The sequence below is a fragment of the Drosophila erecta genome, unplaced genomic scaffold (genome assembly GCF_003286155.1).
Source record: "Drosophila erecta strain 14021-0224.00,06,07 unplaced genomic scaffold, DereRS2 tig00000126-arrow-pilon, whole genome shotgun sequence".
Taxonomy (NCBI): domain Eukaryota; kingdom Metazoa; phylum Arthropoda; class Insecta; order Diptera; family Drosophilidae; genus Drosophila; species Drosophila erecta.
In genome coordinates, this window is record NW_020825209.1 from 8297642 (window position 1) to 8316370 (window position 18729).

General features: G+C 48.7%; 2 protein-coding genes across 6 annotated transcripts; one reads left to right on the plus strand and one right to left on the minus strand.

The window, feature by feature from the left end:
• The first annotated feature begins 24 nt into the window (after positions 1-24).
• On the plus strand, positions 25-2226 carry LOC6550561 (cell cycle control protein 50A). Of its 2 annotated transcripts, XR_001448401.2 has the most exons (7): positions 25-242; positions 461-732; positions 963-1158; positions 1213-1548; positions 1614-1779; positions 1864-1952; positions 2088-2226. XR_001448401.2 is itself a non-coding variant. In XM_001977903.3 (6 exons), the coding sequence occupies exons 1-6, from the start codon at positions 182-184 to the stop codon at positions 2131-2133; spliced, it is 1077 nt and encodes a 358-aa protein (XP_001977939.1). In that variant the 5' UTR covers positions 25-181; the 3' UTR covers positions 2134-2226. The 2 variants fall into 2 exon arrangements, 1 of the variants encoding a protein (XP_001977939.1); XM_001977903.3 differs by lacking the exon at positions 1864-1952.
• A 1780-nt stretch (positions 2227-4006) lies between these two features.
• On the minus strand, positions 4007-18475 carry LOC6550562 (zinc finger protein hangover). 4 transcript variants are annotated; one of them, XM_026982010.1, is made up of 8 exons: positions 17642-18474; positions 11729-12073; positions 10382-10525; positions 8443-10222; positions 6899-7869; positions 6150-6770; positions 4553-5894; positions 4225-4469 (listed from the first exon to the last, which is right to left on the minus strand). In XM_026982010.1, exons 1-8 carry the CDS (start codon positions 17969-17971, stop codon positions 4306-4308), a joined length of 5697 nt encoding a protein of 1898 aa, XP_026837811.1. In that variant the 5' UTR covers positions 17972-18474; the 3' UTR covers positions 4225-4305. The 4 variants fall into 4 exon arrangements, with proteins under 4 accessions (XP_026837809.1, XP_026837808.1, XP_026837811.1 ...); XM_026982009.1 differs by having other exon boundaries at positions 8431-10222; XM_026982008.1 differs by having other exon boundaries at positions 4007-5894; positions 17642-18475.
• Positions 18476-18729: the final 254 nt, after the last annotated feature.

Sequence of the window (18729 nt, forward strand, 5' to 3'; positions counted from 1 at the left end):
AAAATTAAAATTCAATCGATATCTGCCACCCAGTATCTGTAATTGATATCGATACATATCGATGACTCATGTGCTATCATCGAAATTTTATTGTATTTACTTTATTCAATTTGTGTCACTTGCTGCGTTAGGACACCAAGGAGCTTTTCGAGGAGCCTAGTGAGAAACCAGATAAGCCACCATGTCCACACAGCCAGCGGATAATGAGGAGAGTGCAGCGGCGAAGTCCAAGCGACCTTCAGGTGAAAATCCAGTTTCATGCGAGCCCCCCTTCCAACTCCCAATACCCACTCACTAAACACACTCACCTACACTTACACGCGTAACAAGTGATAAGGAAGAGAATGACTAATTTCCAGTCATAAATCGATTTTCGGGGCCCTTCCTGGGGCCCTGCATTAACCATGAGGTCACGCCTAGTCGCTCACGGTTTCCAGTTTCCCCTTCTGCCCACCCACAGATTCGGCCTTCAAGCAGCAGCGCCTGCCCGCCTGGCAGCCCGTGCTAACTGCCCGCACCGTACTGCCCACCTTCTTCGTGATCGGAGTTCTCTTCATACCAATCGGCGTGGTCCTGCTGCACCTGAGCAACACCGCCAACGAGCTGATCATCGACTACACAAAGTGCAGGCGCTCTGGCGGAAATACCACCTGTGCGGAGTATCTGGAGGCCAACCCCGGCAGTGTTGACTGCACCTGCGAGGTGCCCTTCGTCCTGCCCTCGGACTTCAATGTGAGTTAAAGAGATCCAGAGCTTTAGTAGCTGTTCAGCTCAAGTAATCGGCACAAAGTTTAGGTAGTGAAATAGTTCAAATCAAAAGCTATATGCTGAAATGGCTTTTATCATAGCAGATAGGTTTGAAAAAAAATATTGATGATTCTTGACAGTTAATAGTCGTGGATTTGAAGTTCTTAATATCTAAATAGAAATTTGTATTTATGTACTTACTTACTTTTTTAAAGGGTGTGGTGTACATGTATTACGGACTGACCAATTACTACCAGAACCATCGGCGCTACGTGAAGTCACGGGACGACGAGCAGCTGCTGGGTCACCTATCGCAAACGCCTAGCACAGACTGTGCCCCCTTCGCCTATGATCCCGATTCCGGAAAGCCCATCGCGCCATGCGGTGCCATTGCCAACTCGCTGTTCAATGGTACGACACACAAACTACCTCGATTGTACGACAACTAACCTAAATTTCTTCCAGACACGCTGACCCTGCTGCAGGGTGGCTCCGAGATCAATCTGCTGAAGACTGGCATTGCCTGGCCATCCGATAAGCGCGTCAAGTTCCGCAACCCGGAGGGTAACCTGACCGTCTCCCTTGAAGGATTCTCTCAGCCAATTTTCTGGCAGAAGGGTCTGGCCGACCTGGACCCGGAGAATCCGGACAACAACGGCTTCCAGAACGAGGATCTGATCGTGTGGATGCGCACCGCCGCTCTGCCCAGCTTCCGGAAGCTTTATCGCCGACTTAACCAGACGCACACCCAATATGCCAATGGCCTTAAGGCTGGCAATTATACGCTTAACATTAAGTATCGTAAGTACCACTTGCCATTGGTATCTCGAATGCTGTGTCTAATGTATTTTTCTTTTGCCTTTCAGAATATCCGGTAGTGTCGTTCGACGGCACTAAGCGAATGATCCTCTCCACCACATCCGTGCTTGGTGGCAAGAATCCGTTCTTGGGCATTGCGTACATTGTGGTCGGCGCAATCTGCATCACCCTGGGCCTGGCCCTGCTTTTTATCCATATGCGATGCAGTCGCAGGTGAGTTGCCCTCGCACATCATTGTTTGATTCATCCTCATTGTACCGATCGTCATCCATCCTGCCCTTATCCCTACTCCCACAGCATTTTAGTCCATTAGGTCAGCTAAGAGTCGAGTATTTCATACCCCATTGAAGCCGAATCGTTTCTCATGGCCAAATTAACTTTGCTCGGTGCGCGATAAGTATTGACAATTAAGTAGCGTTTGATAGTAGCTTTATACCTTATCGGGCACTGGCCAAAATGATTGACACCTCCTACTAAGAACTGTTGAACTAATCTTGGTTTTATTTCTGTTTCCCCGGCAGCAACATGGAGATGATCAACGTGAATCCGCACACGCAGTACTCCTAGGCCGAGCACCGTCAGTATTTCGGGCCGCTTCACTTAGCTTTAGTAGATCCATCTGTTTAAGCCTTATCAGCATAAAGTAGTTTCTATAACCAACTGGCATCGTGTTCTCGACTGCTCTATTCTTTATGTTTTCTAACTGTGTGCACTTGGCCTTGCGATGAGCTGGCCAAGTGCCTTTTGTTGATTCCGTTTGACCCTGACCCTATATGTGTGCACCCAAATTGTGATTTTTTTATAACTTATCCCGCACATCACACTCAGCAAAAGTGGCGCCCTTCGCAACATCCACACGAATTTCCACCATTGCTGTACAAACTACAAAGTAATACTTTGTGCCTAACTTAATCTGTATGCCTTTTACTACGTTTATAACCGCAAATAAACATTGTTAATGGCATTGCGCTCTTGTTTTATTGTTTATTAAATGGGTCCAATTTGATATCGGGCTAATTTGAGAGTTAAGTTTACTATATTCCTTGTTAAAATGGGACCATAATAGATAAGTTTAGGAATCAGCTGAAACTTTTTTAAATAGTCGTTAAGATATTATATTTGTTATTTGTATTTAATTATTTGTATTTGTATTTAAGTAATGTACGAGTTAAATTCGTAATCATGTGGTATCAGTGCTATTTAAGCATTTCCTGCTGGATTTCAGATAAGGCCAAAAGTGTGCTATCGGAAACTTCAAGCCCCACCAAAGTAAAATACTTTCCATTTCCTATATATATTTGTAGGTTTACATTTCTTTTATTACTTTCTTTTCGATTCTTCAACGCGTGAGGGACAAAAGTTTGCTTATATGATTCTGCATTTGTTTTAATTTATTTTGTACGTTTTAGACTACATTTCCAGTTACAGTTTAGACGTTGCTTAAGCTAGTTTTACTTATAATGCCGCCATTATTAGATCTGTCTATATATGTTGAAGTTGTGTGCGCATGTGTGTGAAATATGTGTGGGGTGTGAAATATAAGTAATGTACAGATTATGCTGAATCGTTATGCTGAATATAAGCCATATGAATGAATCTCAATCTATGTAAATACGGTTCTAAGTATGGATCCACTATTGACCTTGGTCTTCCGTGCACATCAACTTGATTTCAAGTATATCCGACCAAGAACTTATTTTCTGATCTTGTAAACGTGGTAGAAAATGTGAAACGAAACAAAACTTTCTTAATGGATTACAAATATTTGTAAGTTATTCAGATATACGTGTTCTGGAAAAAAAACTCGTTAAATATTCTTTTTTTTGGTTAGAAGACTGGCCATCGTTGCCGTGTCATAGAATTTCAGTTTTCAGACTTCTATAAACTTAAAAAACAGATACGAAAACGAAAGTGTTAAAATTCGAAGGTCCTCATGAAAGTTTTAAATTGAATTCAAAATTTTGGGAAGACCAAGGCTTAAATATGAATAAATGAAAGAATAAACGTCTAAACAACTGCCGCGTTGTGTTTGTGTATTTGGGAGTGTCATGGTGTTGTGTGAAATACTTGAAAATCCTGATGGTTTTTACTAACTCTAACTGAGCGGTTTCCCTTGCGTTTTCTGTCGCTTGCTTTGGTGCGTCGTAAACTTTTTGCTTGTTAATTGATGTGTAACATATTAAGACGTACTTTTCTATATGCTTAAGCCTACCATATCAATGTATGTATATATATAGTTTTAATAGCGAAACTTAGCTGTAAAGGGATGTGTAGATCCCATAATTTGCATTGTGTGTGGGTGTGTGGGTGTGTGCGCGGTACATACTAGGTTAACATTTAAAAAAAAAGTCTTATATATGATGTACATATATGTTAGTTAGGTTCTTAAGACTAGAAGCAAGAAAAAAAGGTTTAATAACACACACGCACACACACGCATCTCGTGCTATACATAAACGTGGCTGATTTGTTGATGGAATGCGTTGCTGATGTTTATGTGGTTGCTGGTGTATTCATTGTTCGAATGATTATGATGAGATGATGGCGGTGTCTGAGTGGATTGACTTTGTACATTTCAAGTGATTTTGGATTGAGATGATGAGGTGTGGTAGTGGGAGTGGTGGTATGATCACTCAATTTGACGCAGCTGCTGCTGCTGCTGCTGCTGTCGTCGTGGCAGCAACAGTCTTACTGCTTGTCTTGCTATTGTTATTGTTGGCCAGCACCGATGACTTGGAGTCAGACGTCGTCTTTGCTGCCGTTACTAATGCTGTTGCTGTGCTGCTTGCTGTTGCTGCCACTGCTGCCACTGGTGCCAGTGCTGGCTTTGTGGCTGCTGCTGGCGCTGTTGAGAGCTTTGGCCCATTGAGGATATGGCTTTTGATGTGGCTCTGGAGAAGCTCCTGAGAATCGAAACAAAGTTGACATAGATCACAGGTAAAGCCGGGATCATTCAACTGATCGTCGGCCTTCTTACGCCGCTCACCCGTTGAATGCGAATTGGACGTGGTCGTTGTGGTGGACTCGCTCTCCGAGAAGGAGGCCGTCGACACCACATTCGGCTCGTCCTCCACATCCCCCTCATCCAAATCATCATCGTCTACCTCCTCGATTGCATCCTCCGGATCGGGATCTAGATCGGCATCCTCATCGAACTCCTCTTCGATGATGTCCTCTATGGGCATCACACCATCGTCTTCATCCTCCGAACTGGCCACTATCAGCGGCGGCATCTTTGATTTGCCATTCATTAGCGGCCGCACCGGAAATGCCACTGACTCTGGCTCCTCCACATCGTCATCCTCCTCATCGTCATCATCGTCGTCGTCATCGTCGCTTTCCACCTCTCCATCATCGTCCTCGTCATCATCAGAGCTGATAACCTCCTCGACAAGATCATCGTCGTCCTGGTTAAGACTTGCTTTGTGTTGCTTCTGTGGCAAGAGTTGAGCGTGAGGCTGCACACCTTCTTCGTCCTCGCCTTCGCCACCATCTCCCTCCTCGTCCTCATCTTCACCCTCGCCATCCTCATCGTCGGTGTCGTCATCGTCATCATCTCCCGTGCCTGAACTCTCATCCTCGTCGCCCGAGCTATCCTCGTCCAAATCATCACTATCCTCCTCGTCGGGATTCGCCATCTTTTCTGATGCTGTTGCCCCTGCAGCCTCACCTTTCTCTAGAAATTGACCATCCGATTCTGATCCTTCACCCAATGCTGATGGTGGCGCCGCTGTATTTGCATCTGCTGCCGCTGATTCCATGGCCGCTGTTCTCTCTATGGCCGCCTTAGTGGCCACTGGCACTATGACCTCCTCCTTCAAATGGTTGTTAATGTGGTTCATCAGCTTCTCCTTGCGCGACAGATACTCGCCGCATAGATCGCAGCCCCACTGGAAGGGGCAGAAGGGTCGCACCACCTTCGCATCGGCCAGCTTGTGCTCGATCCACAGCTCCTTTGAGTCGAACGACAACTGACAGCGACGGCAGGTGAGGTGATCGTCCACCACAATCACCGGCGGCTCGGGCAGATTGCTTACCTCGTGTTTGTGCAGCTCGTACATGTGGCGACGCAGATTGTTATTGCTGATGAAGGTGGAGGCGCAGTATTCGCATTTCAGCTCACGTTTCCGCTTCATTGATTTGCTGCGGTTGCTGCTGCTGTTGTTGTGGTTCATGCTGCTGTTGCACGAGTTGTTGAGGCTCTGTTGCTGCTGGTTGGGCATCAGGCCCACCGCATGCAGCTCGCGGAGATGTAGCATCGAGTTGTTGTTGTTGTTGGTTGTATGATTGTTGTTGGTCAAATGTGTCGCTTCGCCGTCGATGGGGTTCTGCAAGGATTAATATGCCCGGGGAATAGCAGGACACAGCGGGATTTGGGGTGGTGGGGAAGAAAAGAGAGAAAACAAAGATCAGTACAAATTCAATTGGCAATGACGAGATGTTGATATCTGTTTTTTGCGACTGGTGCGGAGGCATCATCATCATCATCAGCACATCAAAAGTTGTTGGTGGCGCGACAGACGACGATCCTCGCCATCGTCCGTCGCTTGTCCTCCTCGCTGCACAAGCCCAAAAACGCTCACCTGCTTGCTATCACCTCTGAAATGCCACTTGCGATGCACCTTGAGTGCGATCACCTGGGGGAACGTCTTGGCGCACAAATCGCACGCGTATTCCCCGTTCTCGTTCTGTCGCTCCACCTGGAACTGACCGGCATCCGCCGGCCCATCGTCGAACATCGCCGCCAGCGGATTGTCCACGTACAGCTCTTGCTCGTGCTTCTGGATGTGCTTGCTAAAGTGTTCCTGGTCGGTGAAACGAGCCCCGCAAATGGTGCACGCCACCTCCGGAATGCGGATCTTCAGTGACGTGCCCGCATTTATAGTACTGCCCGACGCCACTCCGGCAGTTGTTCCATTGCCGTCGCTGTTTCGCCTCTCCTCCAGTTGCTGCTGCTCATCGTCATCCTCCTCGTCATCGTCATCGCCGGTTTTGTGCCGGAAAACTGTTCTTCTGGCCGGCTGGAGCGCCTGCTGTTGCTGCAGATGTGCATCCTGCTGTTGGTGGGCACCTGTCGAGGTGATCGGTTTGCGGTTGCAGGTGGGCGTGTGGTTGTCATGCATCTGGCGGTCGAAGAAGACCTTGCGGCACAGCGAGCACTCAGCTGGGTTGGGCACTTGCGGATGCTTCTTATAGCGATGAACCTGTGGACGAATATTGGAATAGTTAGTGTAACATATTGGTGGCTCAATATGTAGTATCCCCCCCCTTCGGCACACAGTTATATAGCTACCCAGAAGCTAATAAACTGGTTTATCCCAGCCAGACTTACCCATAGACTCTTGCGCCCACTGTAGACGTTTCCGCAATCCTTGCACGAATAATCGTTCGAGTCAAACTCGTCGTGCGAGTTGATGTGGATGGCCAGCTTCTTGTTGGTGTTAAAGTTTGATGGACAGTACTTGCACTGGTACCAGTACAGTGGAGCAGACACAGTAGATGCACCGGCCGCCAGGGTGGAAAGATCAGCTAAATCCGCTGTAGGCTTGACCTCATCCATTAGAGAGTCATCGTCAATCTTGGAGGACGTGGACGCCGAAGTGGAAGCGGAGGCGGAAGTCAGCTTGTGAACGCTGCGTTTGTGCTGCTGTAGCTCCGTCTCCGAACTATAGACAATCGAGCAAACCTCACACTCGAACTGCTTGATAATCATTTCATCCTTGATGGCCCTGCCGTGCACCTTGAACAGATGCACCTTCAGGCCCTTCTCGTAGGCAAACTCTGCGTTGCACAGCTTGCATTTGATGAACTGCACATTCTGCACCTGATGATCGGTGAGCATGTGGTAGCGATAGGACTTCTTCGAACTGAAACGACGCTGGCAGATGCGGCAGCGCATTCGCCGGAAGCGGCGATCGGCTGCCTGGTCAAGGCTGCGCCGAAAAACTGCCTGCTCCTGGGGCGTTTGGTTGGCCATTGCCGGTGGCACATTGGAAGGTGTTACTGGAGCCGACTCTGACACTGTTCCTCCAAGTCCAACCTCCGAGTCGGCTGCTGGTGTTGCGGTAATCGTTAGCGATTTGGGTGTCATCCGGTTGGCAGCCGCCAAAGCTGCATTCACTGCATTCGATGCCGTATAGTGGGATCGCATGTGATTGGACAGACCAATGTTGTTGCTGAACACCGCATTGCAGATGGGGCACTCCTTCTGCTGGCTGGCCACGCCCACCAGGCTGCTGTTGTTGCTGCTGTCATCCAGGCGCATTTTCTTGGCCACGCTGCCAGGCTCCTCCTCATCATCATCTGGAATTGAGAGTAGAGCGTTAATGGGTCACTTTCAGTGTTATCTTAGCCGCAAACAAGAACCAAAAACAGCCTATAGGTCACGCGAGACATACCAGCATATAGAAGCCTTGATATATGAATTTACAATGTGATCAGACAATTTAAATGCAATAGTTAGGCTATTATCTCATCTGAGTTCACCAAAAATTCAGATGAGAGCTCAGGTAGGAACAACAAATATAACTGCTAATATGATGACATAATTGGTTAGCAAATTTGCAACATTAAAGACCAGTCGATGAAAATACATTAGGTTACACTTCAGATCCGTGAAATCCGAGCTTAAACTTCAGAAGAACTAACGAGTACGGATATATATGCTTGACTTGAATGCTGCGATACTTTTTAGCAAAACCTACACTGTTTTGGCCTTGATTATAATTGCTGAATTTCAATTATATTAAAAAGACAGACAATATTTCAATGAATATGAACATGGAGATGAAACGGTGGCGACGGTGACAAAATGAACGTGAAACAGGCAGAGCGGGGGGACGTCTACAATCTAAGCCTAATTACCGAGTGTCCCACCATTTGTTATCGACATCAGGTCCTTCATCACGTAGTCGTAGCGACCCGTGTAGACGTTCGGCGTGCTTCCGTCCGCCAACTTCACGGCATCCGCATTTACGATGTATTCGAAGCCGCCAGAGTGTCGGTTCTTGTCCACTCCGTGCACATTGATCATATGCTCCCGTAGGTAGGAGATGCGGGGATAGCCCAGTCCGCACCGCACGCACTTGTATGTCTCTGGCAGTTTGTTTGGATGCTTTGATTCCATGTGGCGCAGCACGTTGTTGTAGTTGTTGTACTGCTGGCCGCAAATGGGGCACACCTGCGGCATACGGGAGAAGTACTGGGATTTGGGTGCGGATGCATCCCGGTTCGCTGAGCTCTGGGCGGCTGCGGCGGCAGAGGCACTGGTGGATCCACCGCCACCCACCTGAGTACCCCCCGCCAGCTTTGGTGTGGAGGTCAGCGGCGGAGCCGCACTGCTGCTGCGCGACTCCTCCGCCGAGGAACCAACACCAATGCCTAAGGCGCCGAGCAGGCTCCTCTTGCCCGGCGAATGTTCCATGCTGTTGCTCCTGGCCATGCCGCTGCCAGTGGTGGAGGCATTGTCGCTGACCGCACCACCACCCACGCCGCCCAAGTGATCCTGATAGACGTGATCGAGGAAACGCTGGTGCGTTTCCAGCTTGGCATCGCATGTCATGCAGCGCAGCCGGACAATGCAGTCCATGTTGTTGTAGTGCCGACGTCTGTCCACGGGATCAGCAAAATCTAGTCCACAGAAGCTGCATTGTATCGAGTTGTTGTCCTTGCGCTGGACATCCGCGTGCTTGTCGTAGACATGCGTTCGGAACTCGTGCTTGGTGCGGAATCCCTTGGGACAGAGCTTGCACTCGTACAGCTTGTTGACCAAGAGCTCCTTGGCGCGCAGTTTCTCTGGACGCTCGGAGCCACCGCCGGGTGTAACCACTTCTCCGCTGGCTGTCACTGTGGGACTATTCATGGCCAGCACTCCTGCTCCGGCATCGGCAACCGCAACTACTCCTGTTGCTCCATCGTCTGCCACATCCTCGGCGGTGTGCATAACCACTGTCGTTGTTTTTCCACGCAGCGCATTCAACACTCTAAAGAGATTTATGCAATTCCGCTTCTTCAGATGCGAGATGAACAGCGCTTTGGAGTCGTTCATCTTGAGGCAATTGAAGCAAAGGTTGCGCGGCAACTGCGGATACTTCTTGCGCACGTGCGCCATGAAGTTCTTATACGTGCTGAAGTACTTGTTGCAACATCGGCAGGTCATCGTCTGGTATTGCTCAAGGAACTCGTCGTTCTGCTCAATGAACTCCACTTTGTCGCGGGTGAGCAGTGGTCTGTACTGTTCGGGATTATCGTAGTCGTAGCCGCCGCCTTCGCACTTAATGAACGCGTTCATCACCACCTGACGGTACTTTTGCGTGGAGATATTCCCGCCAGCAGCGCCCGCTGCCCGATTTGCCTCCGCAGTGGCCGCTGCCGCCGCTGCCCGTTGGATCTCCAAGGCGGCAGCTAGTGCGGGCGTTGGCTTCGTGATGGGTGTGTTGTGAGGGGAGTCTGTAGACAACTGGAACAGGTTTGGGTGCAGATTCCTTTCGTGGCGACGGGCGTTGGCCCGGGTGGAGAACTGGAGGCTGCACGCCCTGCAGCTGGCCACCTTGGAGTCGCCGGCGGCTGCCACATTGGCCACCGCATTCGGCGGCAGCGAGGCAGCCACGGACGAGGCATTCACGCCATGCTGCGCAGTGTAGTCGTAGTCCGAGGCCTGCGGGTGCAAATGAAATATAAATTATAGTCGAGCTGACGGGGAAATCTCGCTTTAAGACTTCCATGTGTATGTTTAATTAAATAAAGATACCTAATAGTATACATTTATAGTATGTACATTTAATACATATGTGCTACATATTTTCTGATGACTTACCGTGAGCGGGACATCGCCCTCATGCTCGGAGCGCTCTAGGAACATTGTGGGATCGACCATGTCATCAGACTCGTCTATGGACTTCATCTGGTAGTCGTCATCCGTGTCAATAGGCTCATCTTTGATAGGAATCGCAGGCAGTGGCTGCAGGGTATCCAACATTTAACCAAAAATAGAAGAGCAAACAGTGCCAAGCGAAACGGAAATTAGTTTAAATCGAATATACAACATTTGAAAATTCGTAAATGGCATAGTAAGATAAATCAATAATATCGATCATGGACGCTGCAGTACGTCCATTTATACCCGTTAGCCAGAGAGCTATGGCCGAGTTGGTATTATAAACTGGTGCATTGCAAAAACCAGCAAGAGCAAGACTAAATCCAGACGGACATTGGAGATTTTGCATAATTTCGCATTCGGGATAACAGGTAGAAGAGCGCTGTACAGGATTGGGTCAGGGGATTCGTTCACGCTTCGAATGCACGATACAATTACATTATAGGAGTAGCGTCTGAAAAAGCGCAGCTGCTGGGCGGCGCTCTGGAGCGTCACCGGCATAAGCAGCGGAGCCGTTGACACGGATGCAGAAGCAGAAGCAGAAGCAGAAGCAGATACAGATGCAGACGGCGTGGCGGAAACGACGGTGCCCGGCGGATTGGACGTAGTCGTCGACGTGGCCAGACCACCAGCCTGCTGATGTTGTGCGTGACCGCTGCTGCTGCAGCTCTGGCTGAAATCAAGCGGCAGCGACAGCGACAGGCTCTCCATTCCAGCCACACCCGAAATCCCCGGCAGCAGTTCAGCAGCAGCAGCAGGAGGCGGAGCAATGGGTCCTGGGGCCACTGGGGGCAAAGTTGGAATCGTTGGCAGCGGTGGCAGAGGAGGAACTGTTATATCCAATGGCAAATACAGCTTTGGTTTAAATTTGCGCAATGTTGGAGCCGGATTAACCACCGGAACTGGAACTGGACGCTGTGGGCGAAATTGTCGCTGGCGCCTGTGGTGTTGCTGCTGATGCTGCTGATGATGTGGCAACATTTGCTTGCCACGCTGCTGATGTTGCTGCTGCTGCTGCTGATGATGATGGTGATGATGGTATCTGCGATACTGGTGAGATTGCTGGCGCTGCTGATGCTGCTGCTGTTCCCGCTGCTGAGATGCGGATGTGGTGGACGTGGATGTGGATGAGCAGCTAGGCGCCGCCGCTGCCGATGCTGGTACCTGCAAGAGAAGGGTCTGCAGCGATTGCTGTGAACTGCTGATCGTCGCGGTCAATCGGGCCGGTGGTTGCAGCTGCAACTGCTGCAATTGATGCTGTGGCATCTGCTGCGGTTTAGGACTCACATAGACTGTTAGGGATTTGCGTTTCTTCAGCGAGTGTATGCCGTCCAAAATGTTGGCGGCTGTCGATGCGGCCATTGGCGTCGCCTTCTCCGCTTCGAGCTCATTCTCCGATTGCTGGTGAAGTTGCTGCTGTTGATGCAGCTGCTGCTGATCGAAGGAGCCTCCTCCCCCATTCTCGGCACTGTTGAGGTCCAGGTAGTTGAGGAGCTTGCTCTTGTTCGTATCCAGCCACTGGCGCTGCTTCGATTGCGAGCTGAAGCACCGGTTCTTGAAGCTCTGCCATGAGTTCAGGTAACTGATGCAGGCGTGGCAAATTTGCTGCGACAGCCGATCCTGCGGTGTAACCTGAAAATAGTTGCAAGGAATGGTGGATTGTTAATCAAATGCTTTAGTTTCGAGTAAGGAAAAGCAAGCTAACAGCAGTGAACACAAAACTCTATTACTGTACTATTGTATCATCCTAAAGTCGTCAATAAACTAACAATTTGCAGTTTTATATGCACATTAGAGGGCTTTAAGCTCGGTTTTACACAAGTTTAAAATTCAATAACCTTCATAAGAGGCAACATGCGTTATTTAACGTCTAGATAACCCACTCTTTCGGCTTATGGTCATTTCCTTTGGACTTTTGGGGGGTGGGGGGCTACAGCATTGGAGATTTGTGTGTGTCCAACGATGCGGAGAATGCTGGCAGGTAGCAGTGGCAGCAGTCCCCGGCTCGCAACTATCCTATTAATGTCAATGACCTGCTTATAATTATATGCAATACTGCGGCAGCATCCCACACCACCCCCTACGATGACCCACCTCACCCCTCGCCACTCAGCACTCACCAATACAAACACACAGAACACAGAACACTGCGCAAATCATATAAAATGTCCTGCTGGCTGATAACAGTGTGTGCGCATGTTTGTTTGTGTGCGTGTACGACTGTGTGTATCGCTTGAATTGCAAGCCTATGTATGTAAGTCCATGTCCGCCCTTATATACACACATACATATCCATGTACGCCCGTCCTGCCGCAAAACACACACAGCACATGGGTCGATTTCGCCGGGAGACCGGGCTGAAAACATCTTGGCCGCCCCCGCCACAAAATCTATTAAATCTCAATTATCAGAGTCCGCGGTTAGGCATCTTTAATCGTAATCGCTTATCGAAGACGCAGTTGCAGCGCCTCAGTGATGACAAGCCGGTTTGTTGCCAAAATACTATACTTTATACATATAGTAATACATTTACATACATTCGCTATTTTAATCTCTCGTTTAGAGCAGTACCGTGCGAATATTTGACAACTCTTTCTTAAATCATAGCAAAGTATTAAAATATAATTTGGAATAGCTAAATACGTTATGATTTTTAAATGTGTAAGCTGATTTTCAAAACTAAATAATTGTATTATAGTAACTCATTTAATTAACCAATTATTACAGGGCATAGGATCCGTTCGCATTTATCTGATTGCCGCCTTAAGTGTTTGCTTTATTAAACTAAATCCGATCAGTAGCTTGAAAAGCCTGGCTTGAAAACCGCCTAATTATCAGCTCTGTCCCCCTTTACACACCTTACTTAAATATCGATAGCACAGCACTACAGCGACAAGAATTAGCAATCGGAAAGGCGAATGAAAGTGATCAAAACAAACGATGGAAATGTTTTGTTTTGCGTTTGTCTTTTCGACTTCAGCTATGCGTGCACATGCGTTTGTTTGTGTTGGTGTGTTTAATTTAATAATCGAATGCCTGTTGTTCTTGCTGCTCGTATTGTTGTGCCAGTGTAATTGAAACCCCAGGATATTGAAGCCCAAAGGGTCCTTTAAACACACACTCACATGCACACACACAATACACTGGCACCCGCTTCCATTTTTGGGCCTACATATGCATATGTATTATAGTAGTAAATATCTACCGCATCCTTATGTACAATTATCCCACACTACCAGCATAGGATTTCGAGTGTGCTGCTCCACCTCAGTTTCCAGCTGCACTCCAACTCCATACTCCAGCTCCATACTCCAATCCGTTTCGATAATTTGTTGTACATTCACCTCGCCCAAACCAGCGTTTCCTTTATGGTCGCCATGTTTACCAGTGAAATTGGATAAAGGATACAAGGATTCCCATGTTCCGCGGACTGCACTTTAATGCGGCAACATTGGATGCCCATTTGGGTTTGGGTTTATCCACAATGTGGCGATATGCTACGCAATAAGGTGAGATTTTAGAAAGTAGCAAAAGGGCAGGAGTTATGTACATATACATAGTATGTATGTGCATGTAAATAAATAGTGGTCATGGTGTATGCATGTACATATATGTATATAATCCAGAAAGACTTGTGGCAGCTGCAGATGCGATTCCACCAGCTGCCGCCTTCGTTTTCTGCTGGCCACCAGGTGCAATAATCACCAGCCATGGAGCATGGACCATCCATCCATCCAAGCCATACCATTCCATTCCCCGCCTCCTTAGCTCCTTCGTCGTGGAACAAGTTCTTCTCCTTTTTGTGTCCTTATTCGTTCCAAACCCATGCTGTTTATATCTATATGGATATCTCTTTATATATAAATATATATTCGTGTGTATGTGTGCCTGTGGGCAAGAGAAAGAGAGCATCCTGTCCTGTCCGTTCCACGCACAACAAGACGTAGAAATAACCAAAAAGTAACCCTCATATTTAGCAGACCGGAGATCTTGAGGGCAGCAACATAGCAACAACAACGCAGGAACAGGACGATGAGGAGTCGGATTCGGAATCAGGGTTCATTTCGGGCATATTGAATTTCGTCGCAGGCAAAGGCAAACGACGCAAAACAAAATACAAATAAAACGCAAGTGCAACAGGGTCCACCCTAGGGCTTCCGAACAGCTGTTATCGTTCTTGCGGAGATCAATGCGAATGAGTTATCGATAAAGACGGCGGACTTGAACAATCGGCGTAGTTGCTAGCGGGCGAGGGGAAAATGAAATATCAATGATTTCTAGGAATTAAATAACTTATCACGAATTTCAAAGCGTTTCAAAGTTTACAATTTTGGCGAGGCAAGATTTCTTAACAGTGATACATATATGATTTTAAGAAAAAGAATATATTATAAAACATTTAATTCGGTTTTACAAATATGTACTTCATTCCAAAGAGAACCATTTTATGTGTCAACCATCTTTGCATTTCCGTATAGCGCAAATTCTAGCTCCTAATTTTATTATGTCGCATAATTTCATCGATGTTATATGTACTCGTATCATCTTGGATCATCGTTTCATCACAAGCCATTTTCCTTTTCTGGGTAACCAGGGCCACATCCTTGGACATTTGTGTATCCCTCAAGTGTGTATCCTTGATTCACGGATTCCCGGCTACCTATTCCAACCAGTCAGCCCTCACCCGCCATCTTGGATGAGGCAATGGAAGGAAATGTGCGGATGCCTGGGCTGCTTCTCTGCGTGCCCTTGTTGGCTTCCTCTCCAATCCAATACAATCCAATCCCCAAGCCCTCCGCACCCCTCGGAATCCCTCTTTTATCGGCTTGTCATCTCGTCACGTCGCTTCATCTTCATCTTCATCGTCGTCGCATTTTTTGGCCAAGGGGAGAAAGTTGGTCCACCTGGGGACCAAGAGCCACAAAATCGAGACGCCGCTCAACTGCCTGCCCGCTGCTTCTGTTTGTTGTTGCTTTTGTTGTTGGAAATTCGATGCGGGCCGCAGGAGGAGCTCATCCAGCCAGTTAAAGAAGCAGCAGAAGAAGGCATAAAGCAGAAATATATCAACATCCCGCCAGGTAATCTGGTGTGCCCAAGGTGAAACCACTCGACGAAATTGTGTGCCCGGTTTTGGGTCTCCGCCGCTGACCGTTGTCCGCTTACCGCCAACCTCTGCTCTTTCTCCATAACCGTGCCCATATGCCCATGCCCATGCCCATACCCGAGCCCAAGCCCAAGCCCGAGCCCATACCCAAGTCCATGCCTATACCCATGCCCATGCCCATTCCCACTCCCATTCCCATACCCATATACCCATTCCCGTTTCCCGGTCTCTTTTGCCAGTGCCTTTGTTTCGTGTGCCTGTGGTGCTGTGTGCGTGTGTATGCCATGGCGAGCATGTGGTCCGCCTCCAGATAACGAGAACGGAGCAAGAGCAAGAGCCAGCACAGCCAGAGCCAGTGCCAGTGGAAGAGGAAGAGCCAAGAGCAACAGCAAGAGAAGCAGTCGAGCTAGCGACGATGACGACGATGACGCCAACTTTTAAATGTACATATACACCACCTCTGTCGGAGCCAACTGGCGTGCCATGGTGTGTGTGTGTCCATGTGGCCATGTTCCCGTATCTGTGTGAAGAGCAATTGCCATGAAATCGAATCGAAGCCCAGGGAAAAGAACAGAGAATCGCGGAGAACCGAGCACCATTGGACCCATCCATCCATCCATTGGGGGCACCAAGCAAACCAAGCGGATATGGCATATTGGGGATACACATACTAGATGGGATGCCGGGGGAATCCAGCGGAAAAACAGGAAAAGCAAGCATACAAGAGCCCATAGAAAGAATCAATAAACGAAGCTAGCGAAGCCGCAGTCCAAGTCCTCCTCCTGTTCCGCCTGTTCCGTCTCCGCCACTTCCATTTCCTTGCAAGGATGCGCGCGCGCAAAGAGAGAGCGGCGGTGGAGCAGAGAGCAACTGCTGCCCTCCAAGCGGAATTCCTTGAAAAAGGTACGCAGCAGGCAGCACAGCGCAAAATTATATGTAATTGGCCTGGGTTTTTGGGTTTTTGGTTTTTCGGTTTTCTGGCCTGGAATCTCTGAATCTCTGTGTGTCCGCCGCACACACACACACACCAACACACATACAGCCAGGGGCACACAAACGCAGCCAGGCACACAAATACCAAGGCGACAGCAACGGCGGCGGCGACGACGGCGCGCTCATCGGGCTTTATGCTTTGTGCTGGCCATTCGCAGCTGCTCTCGCCCGCTGGGAAGAGGCAATCGAGAAGCGGAGGAGGAGGAGGAGAAGGAAAAGCAGAAGGAGGAAACGGATGAACCGCAGGAGGAAGAAGAGGAGCAAGCGGAGCAGGCTGTAGATTTTTGGAAAGGAAGCAGGATCAGTTCTAACCTCAAAGCGGGAAGGCAATGGAAGGAATGGAATGGATGGAGGAGGAGTAGCAAAAGTGTAGAGTTCAAGTTTGATTATGAGCTAAAGATTGTGGTCGTGATTGGATTTCAGCCAGAATGGAGCTCCACTTCTGCTCCTCCTCCTCCTATACCCATTCTCTTCCATTCCCACTGCATCGTGACTTGGCAGTGGAAACATTGGAAACCCAAAAAGCGGACCATGCGGCTAGCCACACACCCATACCAAAGCAGAGGAGGAGGCGGAGTTTGGCTGGTTTTCGGTTCGTTCGCTTTTTTTCTGTTTTCTTGGTTTTTCGTTTTTGGATGTGGCCATCATCTTTGGTGCTTGCACAATCCCACTTCGATGGGTCTTGAACCCCGGGGCCCAATGCCCAATGCCCCATGGCCCATGGCTTCTCGACATCATCCGTAACCTCACTTTTCCGTTCTGTCCAGCGAACGGGTGTGGCCACTGCCTCATCCTTCCACTGGCCATTTGGGATCTGTGTGTATAACTGTTAATGGTGTCCAACCACCAGAGCACCGGAGTGCCAGAGCACCCAAGAGAGCATTCAGTGAGAGCGCCGGACTCGGACTCGGAATTGGATTCGGAGACCCGGGATGACGACACCGACGGCAGCAATGGCGGTGGCGATGGCGACAGCCGGATTATGTATATACCCGCAGCCGTGCCCGTGCCCATGCCCATGCCGACAACCCATACCCATACCTGTACCCATACCCATACCCATACCCATACCCATACCCACACCTATACCCATAGCCACTCACCTTGATGCCGACGCAGTTGTGGATCTTGGTGGACAGCGGCTCCTTGTCCGCCGCATAGCTATTGATGATCGAGATGCATTCGGTTTGTGGGGCGATGCATAGGCGACAGCAGTTTTGTCGCGCCGACCGTTCGCTGTTTCTCGCCGATGTTGTTGTTGCTGTTGTTGGAATGGCCGCTTCAGGGGACGTGGTTCCCGCTGACGCAGTGGCTACCGTTGTCGTTCCAGGCTGTGTCGCTGTGGCCTCCACTGTTACCGTTGCTGTTGTTGTTGCGACTGCTGCTGCTGATGTTGTTGTTGTTGTTGTTGTTGCCGCCGCAGCGTCGCACATTTTGTCGCTTTTGTATTCTTCGCCTCTCGCTCTCTTCTTTGCCGCTTGCTTCTACTTCTCGGTTGAATTTCTTTTTGGGTTTTGTTTTTTGCACGTTTTCACTTTTGTTTCGGTCTGCGTCCGTTCGCAATCGTTCCACACCATCCACTACTACAATATAGCTATATTATCCGCTCTCCGACGGAATCGACCACGCCGCTCGCGTCACCCACTTTTCGCACATTGTTCGCACTGGTTCTTTTACTTATTTTGTTGCCTCCAATGATCCTGTGCTGATTCGGAATTTGGAATTTCGCTTTCGGCTTTCCCTTATCTCCGCTTCGCTTTTGTTTGGAACGAGTGGAGGAGTCGCACTGGAAAAAAAATTAACGCCACACTGGACTGCGGATTGCGGTTGCGTATCTGCGACGTGCTCCGCCGGGCTGCAAAACGGTAAAACGGTTTCTGGCGATAAAAGTCGCTTTTGGCTAGAGATGGGCACGCCGAGCGATGCTTGGCGATACTATCGCTGTCGTTTGTGGCGGACACAGGCCTGGTCACTCTTGCCCATGTAAGGCGGTATTTCTTAGCGGCCGCGTGGCTGGTCACACTGGGAAATAGCCATCGAATAAGCCATTTTTCATCCGATTAATCGATATTTTTGACTTTTTCCTTCGCGGCAATAGCTTTTCAAAAAAAAAATATATATAAAAACCTCTACTTAAAAATTATACATAAATTACGTACAGTACGTTAAATGTCTATAGTTTTCTTTTGGA

Coding starts and splice junctions, on each gene's coding strand:
- LOC6550561 (XM_001977903.3), top strand. CDS start 182: ATGTCCACACAGCCAGCGGATAATGAGGAGAGTGCAGCGGCGAAGTCC. Junction 1,549..1,613: donor TACGCTTAACATTAAGTATC/GTAAGTACCACT, acceptor TTTGCCTTTCAG/AATATCCGGTAGTGTCGTTC. Junction 1,780..2,087: donor CATATGCGATGCAGTCGCAG/GTGAGTTGCCCT, acceptor TTTCCCCGGCAG/CAACATGGAGATGATCAACG.
- LOC6550562 (XM_026982007.1), bottom strand. CDS start 17,971: ATGTGCGACGCTGCGGCGGCAACAACAACAACAACAACAACATCAGCA. Junction 12,074..17,641: donor ACAACTGCGTCGGCATCAAG/GTGAGTGGCTAT, acceptor AACTATTTTCAG/GTTACACCGCAGGATCGGCT. Junction 5,895..6,149: donor TCAGAGGTGATAGCAAGCAG/GTGAGCGTTTTT, acceptor TAATCCTTGCAG/AACCCCATCGACGGCGAAGC.